This window comes from Vicia villosa, unplaced genomic scaffold, assembly GCF_029867415.1.
Source record: "Vicia villosa cultivar HV-30 ecotype Madison, WI unplaced genomic scaffold, Vvil1.0 ctg.000022F_1_1_2_unsc, whole genome shotgun sequence".
NCBI classification, from domain to species: Eukaryota; Viridiplantae; Streptophyta; class Magnoliopsida; order Fabales; family Fabaceae; genus Vicia; species Vicia villosa.
The window spans coordinates 228,191-250,001 of NW_026704955.1; the positions used below are offsets into that span (position 1 = coordinate 228,191).

A 21,811-nucleotide genomic window follows, 5' to 3' on the forward strand; every position below is an offset into this window, starting at 1 on the left:
AAATAATTCGAAAACTTACTGATTAAATTGAGTTTTGAAGATGTTGGAATTTGTTGATGTTGATGTTCAAAGTCGAACTCGAGAGAAAACAACGGAGTTTGGTGGAAGTTTGATTTTTGATGTTGAGAGAGATTGAGAGTTTAAAAATATGAAAAGTAAATAATGATGGAAGAGAAGAGTCTGACGCAAATATAACGTTAAATGTTTCCGTAGATGCATCTCAGGAAGTCTTCCGTAGGTGCATCTACTAAACAAAAATAAATGCTTTCGAAAGTACATCTATGAAAACATAAGGACATTTTAGACAACTCGTATGATGCATAAGAGACACAACCAGTGGTTAAGATATTCTCAACATACATAAAATAAAAAATAAATTTTATAATATGAGGGGACGGATTAGTACTAAATACTCCGAACTACTAACCAGTAACAACAAGTATAGCATAAATGTAAAATCGATTCTCAAGTCATGAGAATGGAAAACCAAACAAAAAGTCACACATTTTTAGTAACACAAGTTCTCCCATGTAACATAAATGATAAATGTATGTAGTACTATCGCACGCGTTTGACCAGTTTCTTCAAAACTAGAAAACAACCAAAAAGACTCTATCAGAACAATCTACCTACTACTACTACTACTTCTTCTTCTTCACTTTGTTTTCACTTTTGAGAAAATCATTTCACATGTTAATCTTTGAAACTAGTAAATGTAACAGTTTTTTTCTTCAAACCTAACATTCCTTATTTTCTCCTTGGTTCGCATTTTGTGAGTGTCCTTTGGTTTTTATGTATTATTTTGAAATGCATGTATAATAAGTGCTTAATTAATAAGTCGTTTTATTTGCTTACTAAATCACAGGCTTGATTGATGGCAGCTGGTAGTAGCAAAGATGAAAGGAAAACTAAGAAAAGAAAGAGAACAACATATAGAGGTACTTAATGTGATCCATTTTTATAAACCATGTCAACCTATTTCAACTAGGTAGTCCATTTTGAATCATTGATATGAATCAGAGCCGTCTCAAACTTTTTGAGAGGCCCTGTATAAGAAGTTGAAGTTGGTTTTAGCTGAGTCGTGGAATATGTGTATGGAAGTCCTTTTTGTCATAGCTTAATCATGAAAATGTGTGAGGCTTTGTGCCCTAGGTCGCTTTGCACACTCTCAAAAACGGCCCTGATATGAATATTGCCTTGAATGAATCTTGTGAACATGGATGAATGATTTAGAATACAACTATGCATGCTTATTTTTGTATATGTTCATGAGTTTTGAAATCAAGATCACAAACTTTGAAATTCATTCTCCTAAATTGCATAGCAATCTAGTATTTTTTTCACATTGTCTCTCGCACGATATGAAAACTCTTATCTGTTCTACCGCTCCAAGTTTTGACCTAATTCAAGGCGTGATGGGTTAATTTCTCTTTTTATTTATATTGATGAACATTAGTTGTTGCTCAACCTGAAACTGCCAACATTGTGGATAGTCAGCCTGACAAAGATTCTTCTTCACCATTTCGATTCACATGGAGAATTGACGGATTTTCTTGGATAAATACAATAAAGCTTTATTCAGATGTATTTGAAGTTGGGGGTTACAAATGGTATTGTGCTTACACATTCGTTAAATCTATTTGCGATGTTTGTCTTTTATTTCAGTAGTCGGTGATATAAGATATAATATTTTAGTTTCGTTTCATACACATTGCTGATTTTATTTCTCTCTAAGCAGGCGCGTGCTTATTTTCCCAAAAGGGAACAATGTGATGGACCATTTGTCCATGTATTTGGAAGTTGCAAATTCAGTTAAGTTGCCGAGCGGTTGGAGTAGTTATGCAGAGTTTAGCTTGACAGTAGTTAATCAAATCAATAATGAGTACTCTGTGAGAAAAGGTATCCTATTCAGCTCGTTCCTTACCGTTTTTACAGAATGAATTACCAAGCATGCAAGATGTTTGTAGCATTTGCTAAAAGAGAATTTTATTCTTGAAAAAGTTATTCTCTGAAAGCGAGAGAACAACTGAAAATGCACATAATTTTTGGGCATGGCTGTGTTATATTTGTGACTTTGTTTCCACTGTGGTGTAGACACGCAACACCAATTCAATGAACAAGAAAGTGATTGGGGTTTCATGTCCTTCATACCTCTCGATACATTGAATGATCCTCGTAGAGGATATCTTGTGAATGATACACTTGTAGTTGAAGTAACATGCGAGGTGGATGAGAAAGACACTGCTGAGCATTTAAGGGTAAGTAGATATTCCTATGTGCTTTATAGGCCCCAAAATAAATCAAGCTAGGCTAATTTATTTAATGATAGATATATGGAAGTGTACATTCGGCTATTGCAATCAACTCGATGACTGTTCTTGGCCGAAACGGTGTCATTTTTTCCTTCACAAATTTGAAGTTTGTTTAAAACAATAATTTTTTGTTTTTCTCATGAGAAGTCCCATATGAGTATTTCTAGCCAAAATCAAACCAAGCTTCATTTTTCCGTAGCTTTCGTCTCTATTGCGTTTTTTTTGTTGGTTTATTCTGAAATATTTTCACTGGATTTGTACAACGGGTTTATGCAGAAGAGGTTAAAGAAAAAACATGGTGGAAAAAAGCACAAAAATAAAGAAGAGGCGGAGACTCACCTCTGCACTATTATAAAGGTTTTCTAAGCTTGTTTCCCTAGAAATTTATTTTGTTTGTGTCTAGAAACATGGTGTTGATTTCTCAATCAGATTTTATTTATACTGATAACAAATAATACTTCTTAGGTGGCACGAGATGAAGACCTTGCAGAACAAATTGGAAAGGATATATGTTTCGATCTCGTAGACTATGACAAAGTGAAGAGTTTCCGCATTCAAAAGCAGACATCATTTAATGTTTTCAAGGTATCATTATCAGTTACATTTACATTTTTAAATTAGAGGAAAACTGAATCTTGTCAATTGAGGATTGATGTAGAAGCACTAATATGATCCCATAGAATGAGCATTAATAAATCTTGATAAACATTAATAAATCTTGATAAACAAAAGTAGGAATCAATTTTTTGCAATAATTTCAGAAAAGTAGGATGCTTTAGTTGGTAGAATGGTATTAATGCAGTACTGGTATGAGTCAAAATGCTGCTAACTACACTAACAACTATCAAGTACTATTTACATTACTTCTCAACTAAGTACTATTCCTTCTGCAAAAGAGGTACATAAATAGTACAATTTAGCTAGAACCCAAAGAGTACATTCCTAGTGCTCACATGCAATTCTAACAAACTTAGTGACTCATCCTAACAGAATTGAGTGACTCATTATCTTTGGAATATTGTAGAGTTGAAGACTCGTTTCCTGCTTCCTTTCTTCCACTTTAGCATCACTTAGTCTTTGAGGTGTTTGGGCTTAGTTACATTTCTCTTAGCCCTCAAATGAGGCCCATCTCTTCATCATCAGTTTTGCCCTCATAGTCCTTCATCATTCATCTGTTCTATAACATGAATCTTTATGGGTTTCATGCTTTTGATTTTATAATTTATAATACAATTTATGAAGTCGGTGTTCAAGAGATGTATTGCTTTTGTATATTTGATTGCTAATATGTGATATGTAGGAAGAGGTTGCTAAAGAGTTTGGCATACCAACTCAATTCCAGCGCTTCTGGATGGTGGCAAAGCGTCATAACGATACGCGTCGTCCATTTCGGCCATTGACACAAATCGAGGAAGCAGGACCTGTAAATTCATAAGATCTGTTTAAGCTTGCTTTTCAATATTTTTTTTACTCATAAACCCCCTTCAAACTTCTCATTTTATGACATTTTCATCTCGGATTGTTTGCTTTTAGACAATTGCTTGTTTTGTATATAAAAACTCAAAGCTTCTTTCACCCTCATTTGTGTTTTATGTTGAATCGGTTCATGACGTTTTATATCAATATACTAATATAATGATTTTCATAGCTAGTTACTTTAGATTTCATTCTTTAGGCCAAGCCAATAGTAACTTCTACCTGTGTTAGCTCTGTTTATTTTTACTTTTATTCTTGCCATTTTGAATACCTACATCCAAAAGTTTTTTCCTCTTAATGCACCATACCAATTTCTCTATGATTTGAAGTTGTTCATTTTTCTCTCTCATTATGATTCAAATTGCAGGTTGGACAATTGAAAGTGGTAAACAAGGTTCACAAATCAGAATTAAAATTGTTTTTGGAAGTGGAACGTGGACCGGTAACATTTATATTATGAAGTTGTATTCTATATTTTGATAGCACAAAACACCTTTCATGTAGTACTGATGACGAACTGCCTTATTATATAGGATTTATGTCCCATTGCACCTCTCAACAAAGGAAAGGATGATATATTGCTTTTTTTCAAGTTATATGATCCTGAAAAAGAGGAGCTATGGTACTGAATATTTTTCTGAGTGATTCAACATATTTAGTGGTAAAAGGTGGTCCTTAGTTGACATCAAGTGTATTTCCCTCCTATGGCAGTTATGTTGGAAGGCTCTTTGTGAGTTGTACTGATAAGCCATTGGAAATCTTAACAAGGTTAAACAAATGGGCTGGTTACGATCCTGATGAAGAGATTGAACTTTACGAGGTTGGTTTGTTGTCAGATTTATTATTTATCAGTTGTACAACTTCATATCAATTTAAATTTGTAACATTACATATTTAGTTATGCCTATGGTTGTGCAGGAGATTATGTTTGAACCAAATGTCATGTGTGAGGCTATTGACAAGAAATTAACATTTCAAGAAAGTGAGGTATAGTATATACCTAGTTGATGCACAAGTAAGTTACTGCATGATGGGTTTCTTATTGATTTGTTTTCCATGAATGCAGTTAGAAAATGGTGATATTATATGCTTTCAGAATGCTTCTGAAATGGATAACAAGAAACATTTTCGCTATCCAGATGTGCCTTCCTACTTGGAATATATGCGCGATCGTCAGGTATTTTCTTTTTGATTTGTAATTAAAGGTAATTAGTTTATGTCTTTTTTTCTAGACTTAACTAGAGCTGATCATCTTTTTCTTTTTCAGATTCCTTTTTGTCCCTCGGCTCGAGAAACCAAAGATGAAGAATCGTTGGAGGAGCAAAACATAAACATTATAGCGGAAGAAATGAATGTTGACAAAAACATTGAAGCTCACCCGTCTAAAGTGAACATAGAGACCGGTCATGATAAAAGTTTCACCAAAGCCAACCCGTCAAAATTGGTTTGCATAGACTTGGAAGAAGTTGATGTTACGATAACTGAGGATGAAGAATCATCGGAGGAGAAAAACATAAACATTATAACGGAAGAAATGAATGTTGACCAACACACTGAAGCTCAACAGTCAAAAGTGAACATAGAGACCACTCATGATGAAAGTTCTACCAAAGCCGACACTTCAAAATTGGTAAGCATAGGCTTGGAAGAAGCTGATGTTATGATAAATGAGGATGTCATTGCTGCCATCGACAGGGTTTTATCTGAAGGGATTACCATTTCATTAAAATCTCAACATTGTTTCCAGGGGCAAAAAGTCTCGAAACGGGATCCCGATCTCCCTAAGCAACTTCTTCAAGAATTGAAAGACATTGCCTTTAAAGAAGACTTGATTGAAAAAATTAAAGAAGGTTTTACTCCAAACATTAGCTTTGTCAAAGAAAGGATTGACGCTAATGCTGAAATGTTCTCATCTTGGCAATTAGAACAAGTTGGTGTTGTCGTTAACCTTCTCAACGACATTGTGAGGATGTATGGCAAACATGAGAATTTAACAAAAGAGCTAGACTCGGTTAAGAAGAGCAATGACAAAGATAAGGAAGCATTGAAGGAGGCTAGACAAAAAATACTGAACTCGAAGACTTCCTTTTCAAAGCAACAAACACAGCTTGACTCTCTTGATGCTCAAATTGCTGATCTTAAATTCAAACTCGAAAAACTACAAGGTGAGAGAGCAAAAATGGCTGAGATTCAAGATCAAGAGAAGGATAATATCACATTTTTCAAAAAAGAAGTTAAATCAATTTTCCATCGTCTCGCAAATGATCAAACCAAGTTGAAAAGTATTGAGCATACAATCACAGAGTCCCTAACTACATTGAAAAGTCAGGAGAAGTTCTACACAAGCTTGAGGGAAGTCCCTCCATTTTGATTTATGTCTTTTGGCCACATACAACTTACTTCTACACCACTTGATCCTATTAGCATTCCATGATTTTTAGCACTTTATTTCGATTTGATACAAAACTGAGACTGTCTCATTTTGATAACCATGTTATGAATTCTATTTAATATAACACTCATTTTGATAACTATGTTATGAACTATTTAGAGTCAATGTTGGTAATGTGATGTATGAATGAATCAAATTAAGGATAGTTAGTGAAGTTGATCAATGTTTACTTATAAATTGTTCATATGTTTATTAAAACAGTGTATTGATGTTAATTAATCAATTCATTTCAACCAATATATTAAAGTATTAAGTGAAATTAAAAATAATAAACTCAACTAACAATAAATATAAAATAATATGTAATACATTTATTAAGATCCGAAACAATATGTAAGATCCGAAATAACAGAAAAAAAGAAAAATAAGATAAAGATTGGTTTTATCATGTTGTAATGAGTTGCATGCAATGCTAATGGATAAGTTATTATCATAGGGTAGCCACCAAGAATATTTATACTTTAGTTTTCTTTAATAGGGGCAAGAAAATTGTCAAAATATTCAAAATATGTGCTATGATCTTTATCTTGTTTAGGTTCTTTTATCTCCCTCGGTTCAAAAGCCATGAGTGGACTTAAACGCAGTCAAGGAAAGAATCGAAGCTAATGCTAACCTGTTCTCCTCTTCACAATTAGAACAAGTCAGAGTCGTTGTTAATCTCGTCAACAACATTGTGAGAATGTTTGACAAGCTTGAAAATTTGAAAAAACAGTTAGACTCAACTAAGAAGAACAATGAAGAAGATAACGAAGCGCTGAAAAATACGAGAGAAAATATTGATGTTAAATTGTGGACCAACACACAGAAGAACTCAACTCTCTTGATGCTCAGATTGCTGATCTTAAAGCTAAGCTTGGAGAACTACAAAGTTATAGGGCCAAAGTTATTGAGATTCAAGATCAACAGAAAGATAAAATCACATATATGAACAAAGAAGTTAGATCAAATCTCCATCACCTTGCTGATGGTTAAGTAAAGTTGACTGATCTCTGTTGCAGGACTTAAAGCAAAGAGGAAAGCTCCAAAAGAAGCAAGTTCTGCCCGTATGCGTTTGGAACCATCCTGACGCGTCCCTGAGCTCGCAAGACAAAACCTCTTCTTGCCATACGCGTCCTCAAACGCGTTTAGCAAGCATTAGGACAATTTGATTCGAATCAACGATTCAAATCAACGAATCTTGTGATTCAATTCATGCTTACATAACAAAATCCGAAATTTGAAATGAATTTTTATTTGAATCAGCCTTTAACTTGATTCGAATCAAGCTTGCTTCTGATTCGAGTCATAGAAGCTTGTGATTCGAATCACACTTGCAATGGCAAAACGTGAATTTCACATTCATTTATTGATTCTAAGCACGTATAACCTTGATTTGAATTACACTTCAAAAAGTTTCTAATTTAATGTCTTAGAACTAATAGAGGTAGAGAGTTAACTTTTATACATCAACTTGATTGAAAAAGTGCTTTCCTTCATGGAGTTGATAGAATATATTTATGTTGATTAACCTATTGGATGTTAAGAGGAGGACGGTAATGTTATTGTATGGACACAAACAAGAACTAAGAGCTTTGTATAACAAAATTGAATCTTACTGAAGAACAATTCAACAAATGTCATTGTGAGCGCATTTTGTTTGTAAAATGCGAAGATCATTGTACAATATTCTTATTTCATTGTAAGTTTTTATGTTGATGATCTGGTCTATAATAAAATGATGAAAAAATGTTTAAGAGTTTCAAAAGCTCAATTCAAGATAGATTTGTCTTGGCGGCCCTAGGCAAAATAGGGTGTACTTTCTTGGAGTAGAAGTTAGACAGCTTGACTATGGGATCTTCATTCATCAACACAAGTATGCTTAGGAATGATAAAGTTCAATATGAAGCAATGCAACAAAGTTTGTAGTCTCTTGCTTCTTATGCTAAACTGAATCACCATGTGTTTGTTTGTGTTGTGGTGTTTACTTTATGAAATAATTTGTTAGGATTATATAGTTGGTGGGGAATTAGTACTTGATTGTGAAGTAACGAACTTACTTGTATTGTAAGTTACGTATGACCCGTCAAAAGCTACTTTACTATAATTGATGTGTGCATAATCAAAAGCTAATGAAATTTATCAATTTCTTGCAAAACTCCTATTAAGATTCTCTACATGACACTCACATCATGATGACTGAGAGAGGTACAATACTACTGACACACTTCAAATAGTATTTAAACTTGTCACCACACTTCAAACAGTATTAATATGACACTCACATCATGATATATATATATATATATATATATATATATATATATATATATATATATATATATATATATATATATATATATATATATATATATATATATATATATATATATTATGTTCACTAAATAATCACGAGCGATTGTCTTGGTCAACATAAAATGCATTCTCAAAAATATGAATTTTAAGAAATACTACCTCCGGTCTTATTTATAAAAAATATATATATTTTAGGTTCAATGAATAATCAATGTATCTGGATTATATCATGGATCAGATACATTAATTATTCAATGAATATAAGAAGTCAACTTTCTCTCTTATAAATAGTAAAACTGGAATTTGGTAAAAATTTCACATCAATATATTTAATCTTGGCATGATGCACCTGATTAAAAGTCACCTAATTGACACCCTAACTGCCCAACACAACTGAACTCCAAATTGCTCAACACAAATCTACTAGCTTGGCTCCCCCACATCCCTACCCCTCTTTTGTTAGAATGAGACATACTCAACACAAATGAAATGTAAGGAAGTGCTGAACTCAAATTCCACAATATCTAAGATCATTTAGATGGATGAAATGATAATTAACTAAATTAGAGATCCTTAATTCAAATTCAAATAAATGCATTCTGCTATCGTGCAGAGGATGATTGGTTTTCTAAAGAAAACTCAAATTTTGACATTCATTTTAGAGAAATTATGAAGCGGGCATACAATGACATTGATAATAACAAATCCATTAAAATAAATCCAAACACTGTTAACATAATGAAACATAGACTTCAATTCAACAATAAACATAGCTGGAATCAAGAATGATCCAGGACAAGGGATAATTGGATAAAACGACAATTGTTCGAAGCAAGCACTAATACCAGAAGATGACAACAGATGCTTGTAAAACTCTTTCAAAACAAACACCTAACAATAGTATCACAATATAGACCAGTATCGACACTTCCTCCAGCAAACTTCAAATATGATCTCGGTAGTCCTTCAACAAACTTTAAATATTATCTCTCAGCAATAAAACATGACCCTCTTGACATTCTCCTTCAATGCAGGCAGAGGTCTAACAGCAGCATTTGCACCCGGTGCACGTGAACTACGACCAGCGGCAGCTGCCGTTCCACCACGAGAAACCGCTCCGCTTGCCATAGATCCGCTATCAGAAGTTCCAGGTTCCATATAGAACCTTGCTCGGAATGCAGCCAAATGAGCATAATAAGCAGGGGGCACTGCAATTATTTTACACAACAAAAATTGTTAAAACATGCAACATATTTTACAATGAACAGAGTCAGTTTTCATATTATATGGCTCGAGAGAAAACTAACCAATCGAAACAGAACGGGTGCATCGGGCGTATCTGCAGAAAATAATAAAAACAACCCCAGATTTAATTTCATAGTTGAAAAAATGTAAAAACAAACAAAGCAGCATACATTCAATTCCTTAATACATTACTAGTTGGTTACTTACGTGTAGCACAAGTTATTACTTAGACGTTGCAAATCATCAGCAGTGAACTTATTTTCATCCCATAAAACATGATAATGAGCTGGACGACTAGTACCCTGCAAAAATTTCTTGAACATAAGAGCTCAATAATAATCCAACTTAAAATTATTACACCAACAGAAGCAAATGTTTACCTGTATTCCGGCATGACTGCAAAGATAAAAGTCAAACTCAGTCGGATGGCAGATCTTAGAATCCACAACAGTTCCTACAGCATTATTTACAAGGAAGATTGCTCCGGGATCAGTCTAATGAATAAAGTAAAAATCATTACAACAGCATTTATGATATAAAACAAACTAATACCAGGTAATATATTGCCACTGCGATCCACAGAACTCTTGTCACGGTGGTCATTGGCAAAGAGCCTAGTATGATGACGTTTTTGAACCACCACAAAAGTCACAGGAGGCTGATAGTTGGGTTCAAGTGAAGCACAAGCCTGATAGGATGAAAAAAGTCAGCACAATAAGAATAAATCATTCATTGAAATTTCTGAAACAGTCAGGCAAAAAGATTACCTTCCGGATTGCATCAAGCTCAAATAGCAGGACTTGGTAAAATTGCCCTTCGCTAACTCCATCTCTGCAAGTATCTTTGAGTTAGAAAGTTATCTTAAAATCAAACACAAATGAACTTGAACACTAAACATAACAGTACCTGTAAAATATGATGCGCTGGGGTTTTTGACCAGTTGCTCTCCGGAATGATATAAGAAGTTCCCTAGAAACGAAATAAAATAAGAAAACTCAAAAACCAGCATCCAGGAAGCAACCCATATATGTCCATTAGATTAAAAAGACTACATAAGATAGGTAGTTAAAGACAGTACTTGATCATTCCACCAGTCACTGTTCCTCTAACTGGATCTTGCCATTGTTTGAAAAGATCTTGAATCAATTCTTGCCGATGTGCTTGGGCACAAACCAAACCAGCATACTTGGTGATTTCTGGCCAATCTTGAGAAGCAACGACCTACAATATCAAAAGTATTATTTTAAATTGAGAAAAGTACAAAATATATATTCAACCTTGAGTTGCTTCAAACTAAAAACAACTTAAATATAAAAACATACAGCTGCTATTGATGGACTTGAATCCTCGCCAGGGTGAGGATGAGTCACATCAGCTCCAAAAATGATAGTGGGTCTGTCACTGACTAGAGGAATGCGTCGTGAAAGTGCATCAACAAGCACAGTATTCCTACCCCCAACTTTAACATTAATTTTCAATGAAACATTTGCAAGGTACTGTTTGCTCATCTTAAAAACATTTTTAGTTAGACAACACTGGGAAACAACCCCCAGGTCAGTCTCACAAATACGCTTGAGGTCACCTGCATATCAAATTATCACATGTTAAGGTCACGTGCTATCCACTGGCCCAGTTAGTACTACAGAGAAGAATTTGAAGCATAAGTCAGTATCATTTACCATAAAGAGAACCATTATTATCAGGCAAAATGACAATGAGCAAGTCGGGCTCCTTTCCCTGCAGCTTGGTCTTGACATCATGATAACGCGTTTGGAGAACCTTCTCTACTTGGTCAGGACGACCACTAAGTAGAGGAACTACTGGTTCAAGTTTAAATGCCTGAATGCATGTACCAATATTAAAATGCCAAGTGATTTAGATGCTAAAATATGGGTAAAAATGACACCCAGGCAAACATATACATACCATGCCAGATATGCAACACATCCTGGCAAGTTCAGTGCAAAAGCCACGTGCAGTACTTTCTTGCACGCCCCTAGAAAAGTTTACGCAGAACCAATTGTTAACTGTCCCCCCATCAACCATTTTCTGAAATAATTAGACAACGTATTAATATTTTAAATTTAACTGGCATTACTCATAATGAAATTTCCAGCATGTGCAGTTCAAGAAAATACAAATTACCTTATTCATCATATTCCATTGTCCAACTTGGGGTAGACAATCCTTTTCTTTACCCGTATCATGATATTTGAGCTGTAAAGGATACCATGATAAAAATTTCAATTATAAACAAATAAAAACTTCAGATAAAAATTGTAATTATCCAAGAAAAAATACCCATGGCGGAGGAAGGATGCGAGCTTCCACTTGAGCGAGCTTATCACTGATTTTGATTCCAAACTCTTTAGCATAAGGATCTTCATGATAGGCATTATGATGTACTGTCTGAAGAAAACAACCAGATGATGCATTAAGGACAGAATAACAGCAACACTGAACATTCATCTCAAAACAAGAAATCCTAATGGACAGCAGTTATGCCAAATCTACATCGAACATACCAACATGCATTAAAGACCAATGCATTAACGTTCTAGTTTCTACTGACCTGCGAGATGTCACGTTCCCTATCTTGTGGACGTTGGCACGTGACTTTGAGCAAGGCGGTAATTTGTCGCTCATTCAATCGTTTAGAGTACCTTTGCCCCTCGGCAATTTTGCAGACCTACATCACACATACTATTACCATTAAGCAGGACATAGAGACAGGCATGACAATACAATAGCAAAAAGGAGAGAATTTATGCGGACATTTACCTCCATTGGAAGGTAGTTTGGTCTCTGAGGGTTGCCCACTTGCAAACAAGGCAAGTAAGCATGTTGAATGACAAAACCATATGTCTCAGAGAAATACTGTACAACAGACTTCATAGTCCCCTTCTCATCCACAGGGAATCTACAAAAATTGAAAAATTAAAAAATAAAATTCAGCAAAAGAATTTATATACTGCATTTGAAAAATACTTATTACTTCTACTCACGTCAGCTCTCTCGTAGCTTGTGACGTCAAACCAGCAATACGATATTTTCTCTTCATGTTGCCACGATGTGTTACTTCAACTTTGATACCACGCAGTGCTTTTTTTATCTGTCATTAGAAATAAAAAGAAGTATTAAAGTTGGGAGTTGAGGCAATAATCATTCTCATTTTACTAGAGAGCAATAGTGCAGAAATGATTTTCATTTTTTTCTAGAGAGCAGTGCTGTGGAGTAAAACATCTCATATATAGGCTAAACTAAAAAAAATGGAATTATTTTTGCGTTGCCAAGTACATGTAGTAAACTTGGGATGCGGCAACAAGAAAATCTAAGGAGCTAGCATACTTTGATTCACAGCAGTTATTTTAGCAATTTAATCATATGTTCACTGAAATCATGAAGAGCAGTGAAAAAATTTAAAATAAAAAACAGATAAATTTTTTAATAGATAAAGGGTAATGTGTGGGAATCTGCAAACAGTTCGGATCAAATCCTAAAGAAAGCTAAAAAGCGCTGTTTGATGAGCCTGCGAAGTATAAGGTAGTTGGTCAGGTAAAGGCTGACCAAGCCAATGATGCTTAGCTGGTCTTTTCGGATGATCAGCAACATCCCACGGGGGGCGCAGTGGGGAATCTTAGACAATGGGCGAAAGCCCGACCCAGCAATATCTTGTGAGTGAAAAAGGGCAATGCCGCTTGTAAAGCTCATGTTGTTCACTGACATCATGAAGAGTCGTGAAGAATTTTAAATAACAATAGATAAATTCAAGGACATTAACAAATCTGACCTTAACCCGATCAGCATCAGACAGAGGCCTGGATGAGACTTCCCTATTCAGCAATTGGCAAACGAACTCTATCACAGGCAGTGGCTCAAAAAATGCAGTTGAAGACATATCTGCATTATAAATATTAACGATAAATTGGCAAATTGATTCAATGTCAAAAATGGTGAAGAAAAGTAATAGAATAGGGAATCAACGGGAAAAAGTAAAAGGTATACAAGCTACAACGCACCAATGTTCAGAGACAGTCCCATTTGAGTAGGACGAATACTTTGATAAAATCCACGCCAACTTTCCAACCCATCACCTAAAGGCTGCCTTCTACCTAGATGAGGGGAATAAAATGATCTTCCCACTGGACAATACCTACACCATTTCGAGTGTAATTAGCATCAGCAGAAATAGATTTGGTGAAAAAATGCATTCAAAACAAAAATAAAAAAGCAAAATCAAGAACCTGGAAGTAGGAAGCTCCCGGAGAACAATGTCAAGAACCTGCAGAGCTTCCTGAGGTGCATCAGCTTGCTTCCCATCCAAAAAGAGACCCAGGTGGTGAAGGTCAGCACGTGCAGCAAATTTAATAACAACCTTAAACTCCCTGTCCCTCCTGTATAAAAATCAATCAATCAATCAAATAAAATAAATACACAATTTAAACATGAAAAAAAAAAATCAGGTGATAATACGCATGAAGCAAACCTCTTCCCTCCTGACCCATCATCTTCATCAACCAGGGTGATTCTAAAGTCCTTCGAAATAAAAGGAAGTGGCCCTGCAGTATAGAGGCTCTTACGGCCATCATAAGCCGGAAGTCTCTTTCCCAGGTGAGAATCCCGATACAATCTTACAAGCTGTGCCATAACAGCGCGGTTTACACCTCTAGAAGTCACTTCTGGAGTTATTGCCACCTGAGCAACCAAGAGCAACAACACAAGCAAATAGTATTAAATTAAATGAAAAGATAAGAAAATACTAATACTAATACAAGTTAAAAGCGGAACATACATCATACTGATGCAAGTCTTTATTTGGCAACTCAGCAAAAAAGTGGTTCGCCCTAACAACACATTTCTTGCCATAGCTCCCTTTTCCAGGTCGAAGGGGAAACCTCACTGATGATTTGCTTGCAGGCGGAGGAGCGGGAGTCTCTTCAGAATGAATTTTCATCTGTCCCAGATCTTGTTCCACATCAGACATTTCTGGTGGATGTGAAGATGAACTTGCCTCACTCGGTGCAGGTGGAGGAGACACCACAACTGGATATGGCACAGAAGGAACTGAGGTAGCTTGGTGCAGCTCGGGTGCTTGTGGCCTAGGGGGGCCTCCATAAGAAGGAACTGAATCATGGCCACCACCAGGGCCCACACCGCCACCATATCCACCTCGGCCACCGCTATATCCACGTCCTTGCTGAGAAGGCCCTCCCCTGCCTCTGCCTTGATATTCAGGTGGGCCACCATACTGCTGTTGGGGTTGGGGAGGTCCTCCCCTACCCCTTCCTTGATACTCAGGTGGTCCACCATACTGCTGTTGGGGCAGTGGCTGTCCTCCCCTACCCCTTCCTTGATAATCAGAGGGAGCACCATACTGCTGTTGGGGCAGTGGCTGTCCTCCCCTACCCCTTCCTTGATAATCAGAGGGAGCACCATACTGCTGTTGGGGCTGAGGATGTCCTCCCCTACCTCTTCCTTGATGCTCAGGAGGGGCACCATATTGTTGTTGGGGCAACCCATGACCACCGCGCCCACCTTCATAACCCCCACGTCCACCTTGGGGACCCCAGCCTCGCCCTCCTTGGGGTCCTGCACCTCCAGATACAGCAGCCTGTTGTTGAGGGGGACCCCAGCTTCGCCCTCCTTGGGGTCCTGCACCTCCAGATACAGCAGCCTGTTGTTGAGGGAGACCTCGCCCTCCTTGGGGTCCTGCACCTCCAGATACAGCAGCCTGTTGTTGAGGGGGAACACTCCTCTCCACAGGGTGTTGACCATCAGAGCTTTCACCACCTGGTCCATCAGTTCTCCTCTTCCTAACCATAATGATTCAATGAAGGCTGCACAAAAAGAAAACATATAAGCACAAATAAACCCTAGAAACTAACAACATTTATCAACTTATAACAACATCCAGACGAAACCAAAATAAAGCACTAATCAAACAAACAGCAAAGCTTACTATTACAAATTTTCAAAATAATCTATGAAACGCAGACACCCCGAATATCATACCGACACTGACACGGCAACACCGGTAATAATTCGAAAATAATGAATAAACTAAACCTAATCACAAGTATCAGTGTCCGTCAGAGACTCAGACACATCTTTTCTCAGAGGTGTCCGATACTAACACGGTCACACCTTTTTTCAAAATAAAATTTCAAAACAAACAAAAAAGTAACCAACATTGATAACAATAACTAGCTAAGTAAAACAAAAGATATTCATGATTCCACCAAGCAACAACTTTCAATAAAAAATGAATTATAGTAACTAACACAATATTAAACATTCTGAAAAAAAAAAATACAAAACACATGATCAGATTCTACATGTAGACGTTAAAAACTACAAATACTAAACAATGCAAAAAAGTGAGTAACGAAAATCCAACGACAGCAAAAAAAAGTATATCAACGACGAAAATCGGAAAACCAGAAACCACGAGAATCTGGTAGCATACATTGCAACGAAAACCTAACGAAACGATAAGAAAACTTGCCCTAAATCGAACCCTAAAAAAATAAACAAAGTAAAGTGAAATCACTCGAGCACCAGAAACACATACGTGATCAAAAAAGAGAAGAAGTTGAGCCACAAATGTTGCCGTGAGAAGCTATTAATTACTAGTTACGGTTATGTAAATTAAAAATAGGGTTTCACAGTGTTTATATATAACACAAAAATGTACTATATGAAAACTTAACCTATCACTTTTACCTTGCTTGTAGGATTAGGATTAGAGAGAAGGTGAATACGAAAGGAATATATTATCCTAATTCTCGTTTAAGGTTTTCAAAAGTGTTACTATATAGAAAATTTTACTTCCTACCCCTATAATTGCCCTTCTACCCCTACAATTTTGTAAAAATGCCAACTTTACCCTCAATAGTTAATAACTATTTTACCATTTTACTTTTTACCATTCATCTAAAAAGTCAAAAAAATTCAAATCTGCACCCCTACGCACCTTCAATTCGGAACACTTCTGGTAAGTCATCCGGTTTACAAATTAACAAACCGGAACACATTATGAATGTCATCCGGTTCACTTTTTTTTATTTCCAGAAGACATTTTAAAACTGCTCCGGTAATACGAAAATCCCGGAACAGATAAGCAAAGTGTTCCGGTGCACTTGTAATCAAACCGGAACAGTTTTAAAAAGTGATCCGGTGAAGTTTATATCAAACTGGAACAGATTGGAAAACTGTTCCGGAACGCATTTTGCATTTTTTAATTTTTGGTTATTTTTTTCAGGTATGGAAGTTCCGCTCCAAATTTGTCGAAAAAACGAGACAGCTATAGATACCACTGATGTTTTCACAACTTCACAGAGATTTGTCACACGGGAAGAAGTTATCCGCTGGGTTAAAGAGACCGGAATCAACAATAAAGTGACTGTTATCATAGCGCGTTCAGACACTGAAACAGGCAAAAGAGGAAGAAGTAACAAAGTTATATTTGCGTGCGATAAAGGTGGAAAATATAAGGATAAAAGTGAGACTCAAAGTGCTACTAAGAGATGTGGATGTCCATTCAAAATCAGATCGACTCCGGCAAAAGATGGGTCTGGATGGAAGGTTGATGTAAAATGTGGAGTTCATAATCATGGTTTACCAGATAGATTAGAAGGTCATTCATTTGTTGGTAGGTTGACAACAAATGAGAAGCAGCATGTTGCTGATTTGACAAAGAGACATGTTCCGCCTAGACACATATCGATTTCCTTGCAAGAGAGAGATCCTGAGAACGTCACTCGGATCACGCAAATATACAAGCATAAAAGTGTGATTGAAGCGGAGATAAGAGGTCCAAGAAGTGAGATACAACATTTGCTTAAGGTTATAGAGGAGGCGAACTATGTTTATTGGAGTAGGAAACAGGATGATTGTGACGTTGTGAGAGATGTTTTTTGGGCTCATCCAGATTCGGTAAAGTTGCTGAATCTTTTTCCTACTGTCTTGATTATGGACGCCACTTATAAGACCAACAAATATAGACAACCTCTGTTTGAAATAGTTGGTATGACATCGACCGAGTTGACATTTGCGGTTGCATTTGCTTATATGGAGTGTGAGCAGACAGAGAGTTATATTTGGGTCTTGGATAAGCTGAAGCAATTGTTTGTGAAGAAAGATGTGGTTCCACAAGTGATTTTGACGGATAGAGATCTTGCTTTGATGAAAGCAGTTGAAGTTGTTTTTCCTACGATGCATAACTTGCTATGTCGTTTTCATATTAACAAAAATGTTGGGATGAAATGCAAGGAATATGTGATGAAAGACATGCAAGAGACGATAGGCACATTGTGGAAAGATGTTGTATGGGCTAGTAATGAGGTTGAGTATGGTGTACGGTTGCAATATCTTGAACAAGCATGCTTTGCTTGTACTGACTTCCTCGATTACGTGAAGAACACTTGGTTGATCCCACATAGGCAAAGATTTGTAGGCGCATGGATTAATCTAGTGCTTCATTTTGGTAACACCACGACAAATCGGTATGTCATAATTCTTAAAATATTTATTTAGTATTAATTTTTGGAATATTATTTTTTTATACTTTCTTTGTTTATTTTAGGGTTGAATCTGCACATTGGAAGCTAAAGCAGATGATAGGAAACAGCCTTGGTGACATGGTCAAAGTTTGGGAAGCTATGAATTCTAACCTAAAAATCCAAATAGGTAACATTTGAGCTTCGTTTCAAAAAAGTTTTTATGAGGTTGAGCACGCACACATTAGTCCATTTTATGATAATTTGCGTGGTTCAGTATCGAGAGCTGCTTTGAGACGCATTGCAGAAGAGTTATTGAGGCTTGATTATGTGTTAAATAGTAGGGAAAAATGTGGTTGTACTATGAGAACAAGTTATGGGCTACCTTGTGCTTGTGAGATGGGAAGATCGATTGTTGTTGGAATCCCATTACAAATAGAAAATGTTCATCTTCAATGGAGGATACTATCTATGGAAGGTGACTTGCCTTTAGATGAGGAAGCTGGTTCGGAGGTGGATATGAGTAATGCAATTGATGAATTGTGGATAAGGTTTAAATCACTAGATGTTGTTGGAAAAAGAGCATTGAAAAGTAGGGTTTGTGAAATTGCATATCCCACAACAACTTCATTGTGTCCACCACCTGAGAAAATAAAAACTAAAGGCGGAGTGAAGAGGAAAGGGAAGAAACCAGTTGGGTATGATGTTTATAGGGATCCTTCAGGTTTTGAGTATGCTGATCAGGCGTCTCAATCTTCACAAAAACAATCGCAAGCATCACAAACTTCCAGGAAGCAATCACAATCAAAGAAGCAATCACAAGCAAAGGACGAGGATTTCACTCTTCAGTTTCCTTGTCATATTAGGCCATATATTACCGAGATTGTTAATGTTGTAGCAGATGGTAATTGTGGATTTAGAGCCATTGCGTCGTGGCATGGGTATAGTGAGGATGGTTGGGCAATGGTTCGTCGTGACTTGGACATGGAATTAAGAGAAAAGAAGGACTTATATGAGAGATTGTTCGGTCTAAGTTTATCCGAAGTGAGAAATGGATTGTTGATAGATCATGTTGGTTTTCAACCACCGGAGAAATGGTTGACACTACCAGAGATGGGTTATTTGATAGCAAATCGGTATAACATCATTCTTGTGCTGCTTGGTAACCCTTGCTTGACTTTTTTTCCTATGACAACAACATTTTCTCCAAGTGCTCCTACATATTGCATTGGCCTTGTCAACAGGAATCAATTTCTTCGGGTAACCTTTATATATATTTTATTTAATTACGAGTAGAAATTATTTATTTAATTACTTATTTAATTACTTATTTAATTACTTTGTTAATTATTTTTATGTCATGAAATCAGGTTAATATGAAAGAAGGCTTCCCGCTGCCACCCGTCACGTTAGATTGGATGAAGTTTCGTCATCAAGTGGCGACATCTTGGATGTTAGGATTTGCTGGACGTCTTCAACATTGGCACCATCTTACGCCTATGTTACCATCACGTGTTAATATAGATTAATTAAGTGACTTTAATTTATATGTAATATTTTAGCTAAAAACGTCTTAGATTGAGTTATTTTATTTACATCTTAGAAGTTTTTATTTTATTTACAAAAAAACACTAAATTATTATAACATTGAATATAAAACATTAAAACATGATAACAATAACATAGAATATTAAAACATGATAACAATAACATAGAACATTAAAACATAGAACATGATAACAATAACATAAAACATGATAACAATAACATAAAACATTAAAGCATTAGACTCTTGCAGACGATTCTGGACGCACCAGCATCTTCAGAACATCCTCAGCAGACCTTGTTAGGTCCACCTCAAACTCAATCGGTCCCTTTGTTATCTTACGGCGGTGTGATTTCCACATGTCTTTCATATCACCATCACACTTCAACTCCACAATATTATAACTTATCCTTCCATCAACGTCCATGTTCCAATTTTCACGATACCAGATTTAGTCACCAGTCGATTATCAGTTTCTGGCAACTCTTCTTTCACCCAACTTTTCAGTGACTCGAGTCTCCCGCAATCGTTAGGTATTGAAAGCTTCATGGGATCCTTAGTTCCAGTATAGAAAACAATTGTGTCAACCATAAAATTACCAAGAGACATTCTGAAAAGTATGATATTTTGTGTCAACACTAGGAGGTCCTATTTATAGGCCATGAGGGAAATCTTATCCGCACAACCTGGACCACATAATATCTTATCCACATAATATCTTATCCAAATAATATCTTATCCAAATAATATAAACTATAGAATAAAATATAATCCAAAATATAGAATAAAATATAGAATAAAACAAAAGACTAAAATCATCTATAGAATACAATATAATCCAAAATATAATCCAGAATGTACCATAAAATAATCCAAAATGTAATATCTAAAATAAAATATAACATAGTCAATGCTCATCGGCGATGCGCAACACCTCAAATAAGTCAGCATACGCGACATCATCCTCGTCGGCCTCTACCTGCCGGAGATAACGGTGAACCAGTGTGGAGGCACGAGCCCAATCTGGATCAGCTGGTCCTGCATCAAAGACAGGAACTGGAACCTCTCTACGCTCACTAGGTGGGGGCGGCACAACCTGAGGATGAGACACACGGTAATACCACTCTAAATATCCATCCACCGTCTCATGAGGGTATCCCACCGCCTCCGTACCTCTAATCACATCTGCCACGCTCTGGTGATAACCAATCCACTCCACAGCAATCGCATCGTTGCTGAGCGTATCAGCAGGAGGTGCATGCGGGATATACTGGCGAATACCAAACTGGCGAAGACACCTATCGGGTAAGTACGACACATGTATCTCACCCCAAACAAGGAAACCTCTGTATAAAGATAGCTCGTTAAAAGCACTATGAGGTCGATGATCCTCGAATGGACGCCATATGACGTCTATAGGTGTCAGCTGATCCAATATCGGTCTATATGCATCCACCTTGATGGCCCCCTGTCTGTAGAACCATCTCATCGCCCTCGGAAGCCCTAGGTTGTCTGACCGCCAGTTTTCTCCTTTCCTTCCCAGAGTAGGAAAGTACTCATGTATCCAACACTGTTAACAAATAAATTAAATGATATTCATTAATACCAATGTTTATATATATATATATATATATATATATATTAAATAATATAAATTATAATATATGAATAAACATATAATTAATTAAAAATAACATAAATACCTGTAGCAGAGTAGGATATCCACCGAGCTGCTTGCAACTAAACATAGATGCATCCCCAAGGTGGCGATAAAGAGTGGCCAGTGCCGCTGATGCCCAACTGTATGAACCAAGCCCACGTAGATCTCTAAACAATAGCAAATATCGGGCCTCAACCAGGGTAAATGTCTTATCCGCAAAAATGGTAGAACCTACCAACATCGTCAGATATGCCCTGGTCGCGTAAGTCCAACTACCAGCAGCACGGTACTGCACGAATCTGTCATACAGCCACTGCAGTGAGTAATAAG

General features: G+C 36.5%; 4 protein-coding genes across 4 annotated transcripts; 2 read left to right on the plus strand and 2 right to left on the minus strand.

Moving 5' to 3' along the window:
- The first annotated feature begins 497 nt into the window (after positions 1-497).
- Positions 498-6,409, plus strand: LOC131622031 (ubiquitin C-terminal hydrolase 12-like). Its single transcript, XM_058893083.1, has 14 exons — positions 498-772; positions 866-938; positions 1,457-1,610; positions 1,739-1,899; positions 2,095-2,258; positions 2,589-2,669; positions 2,778-2,897; positions 3,613-3,735; positions 4,156-4,230; positions 4,322-4,410; positions 4,500-4,608; positions 4,707-4,775; positions 4,855-4,965; positions 5,056-6,409. The coding sequence occupies exons 2-14, from the start codon at positions 875-877 to the stop codon at positions 6,157-6,159; spliced, it is 2,424 nt and encodes an 807-aa protein (XP_058749066.1). The 5' UTR covers positions 498-772; positions 866-874; the 3' UTR covers positions 6,160-6,409.
- Positions 6,410-9,218: 2,809 nt separating this feature from the next.
- On the minus strand, positions 9,219-16,492 carry LOC131622028 (protein argonaute 1-like). The gene is made up of 22 exons (XM_058893079.1): positions 16,349-16,492; positions 14,570-15,614; positions 14,264-14,472; positions 14,022-14,171; positions 13,797-13,930; positions 13,568-13,677; positions 12,783-12,889; positions 12,559-12,697; positions 12,350-12,466; positions 12,079-12,186; positions 11,923-11,994; positions 11,704-11,826; positions 11,457-11,616; positions 11,100-11,359; positions 10,856-10,998; positions 10,684-10,746; positions 10,545-10,608; positions 10,330-10,465; positions 10,158-10,231; positions 9,985-10,079; positions 9,840-9,871; positions 9,219-9,740 (listed from the first exon to the last, which is right to left on the minus strand). Exons 2-22 carry the CDS (start codon positions 15,596-15,598, stop codon positions 9,523-9,525), a joined length of 3,543 nt encoding a protein of 1,180 aa, XP_058749062.1. The 5' UTR covers positions 15,599-15,614; positions 16,349-16,492; the 3' UTR covers positions 9,219-9,522.
- A 548-nt stretch (positions 16,493-17,040) lies between these two features.
- Positions 17,041-19,804, plus strand: LOC131622014 (PKS-NRPS hybrid synthetase cheA-like). The gene is made up of 4 exons (XM_058893065.1): positions 17,041-18,281; positions 18,362-18,465; positions 18,553-19,535; positions 19,646-19,804. The coding sequence occupies exons 1-4, from the start codon at positions 17,041-17,043 to the stop codon at positions 19,802-19,804; spliced, it is 2,487 nt and encodes an 828-aa protein (XP_058749048.1).
- Positions 19,805-20,728: 924 nt separating this feature from the next.
- On the minus strand, positions 20,729-21,722 carry LOC131622015 (protein MAINTENANCE OF MERISTEMS-like). Its single transcript, XM_058893066.1, has 2 exons — positions 21,525-21,722; positions 20,729-21,391 (listed from the first exon to the last, which is right to left on the minus strand). Exons 1-2 carry the CDS (start codon positions 21,720-21,722, stop codon positions 20,729-20,731), a joined length of 861 nt encoding a protein of 286 aa, XP_058749049.1.
- Positions 21,723-21,811: the final 89 nt, after the last annotated feature.

What these genes read in the sequence shown, in the direction of transcription:
- LOC131622015 (XM_058893066.1), bottom strand. Translation starts at nt 21,722, where the DNA reads ATGTTGGTAGGTTCTACCATTTTTGCGGATAAGACATTTACCCTGGTT. An exon ending in GATATCCTACTCTGCTACAG is followed by an intron (nt 21,392 to 21,524) that starts GTATTTATGTTA and finishes ATTTGTTAACAG; the next exon opens with TGTTGGATACATGAGTACTT.
- LOC131622031 (XM_058893083.1), top strand. Translation starts at nt 875, where the DNA reads ATGGCAGCTGGTAGTAGCAAAGATGAAAGGAAAACTAAGAAAAGAAAG. An exon ending in AAATCGAGGAAGCAGGACCT is followed by an intron (nt 3,736 to 4,155) that starts GTAAATTCATAA and finishes TTCAAATTGCAG; the next exon opens with GTTGGACAATTGAAAGTGGT. An exon ending in TGGAAGTGGAACGTGGACCG is followed by an intron (nt 4,231 to 4,321) that starts GTAACATTTATA and finishes CTTATTATATAG; the next exon opens with GATTTATGTCCCATTGCACC.
- LOC131622014 (XM_058893065.1), top strand. Translation starts at nt 17,041, where the DNA reads ATGGAAGTTCCGCTCCAAATTTGTCGAAAAAACGAGACAGCTATAGAT. An exon ending in TAACCTAAAAATCCAAATAG is followed by an intron (nt 18,466 to 18,552) that starts GTAACATTTGAG and finishes TGCGTGGTTCAG; the next exon opens with TATCGAGAGCTGCTTTGAGA. An exon ending in ACAGGAATCAATTTCTTCGG is followed by an intron (nt 19,536 to 19,645) that starts GTAACCTTTATA and finishes TCATGAAATCAG; the next exon opens with GTTAATATGAAAGAAGGCTT.
- LOC131622028 (XM_058893079.1), bottom strand. Translation starts at nt 15,598, where the DNA reads ATGGTTAGGAAGAGGAGAACTGATGGACCAGGTGGTGAAAGCTCTGAT. An exon ending in CAAGCTACGAGAGAGCTGAC is followed by an intron (nt 12,698 to 12,782) that starts GTGAGTAGAAGT and finishes CAATTTTTGTAG; the next exon opens with ATTCCCTGTGGATGAGAAGG. An exon ending in CAGTGGCAATATATTACCTG is followed by an intron (nt 10,232 to 10,329) that starts GTATTAGTTTGT and finishes ATAATGCTGTAG; the next exon opens with GAACTGTTGTGGATTCTAAG.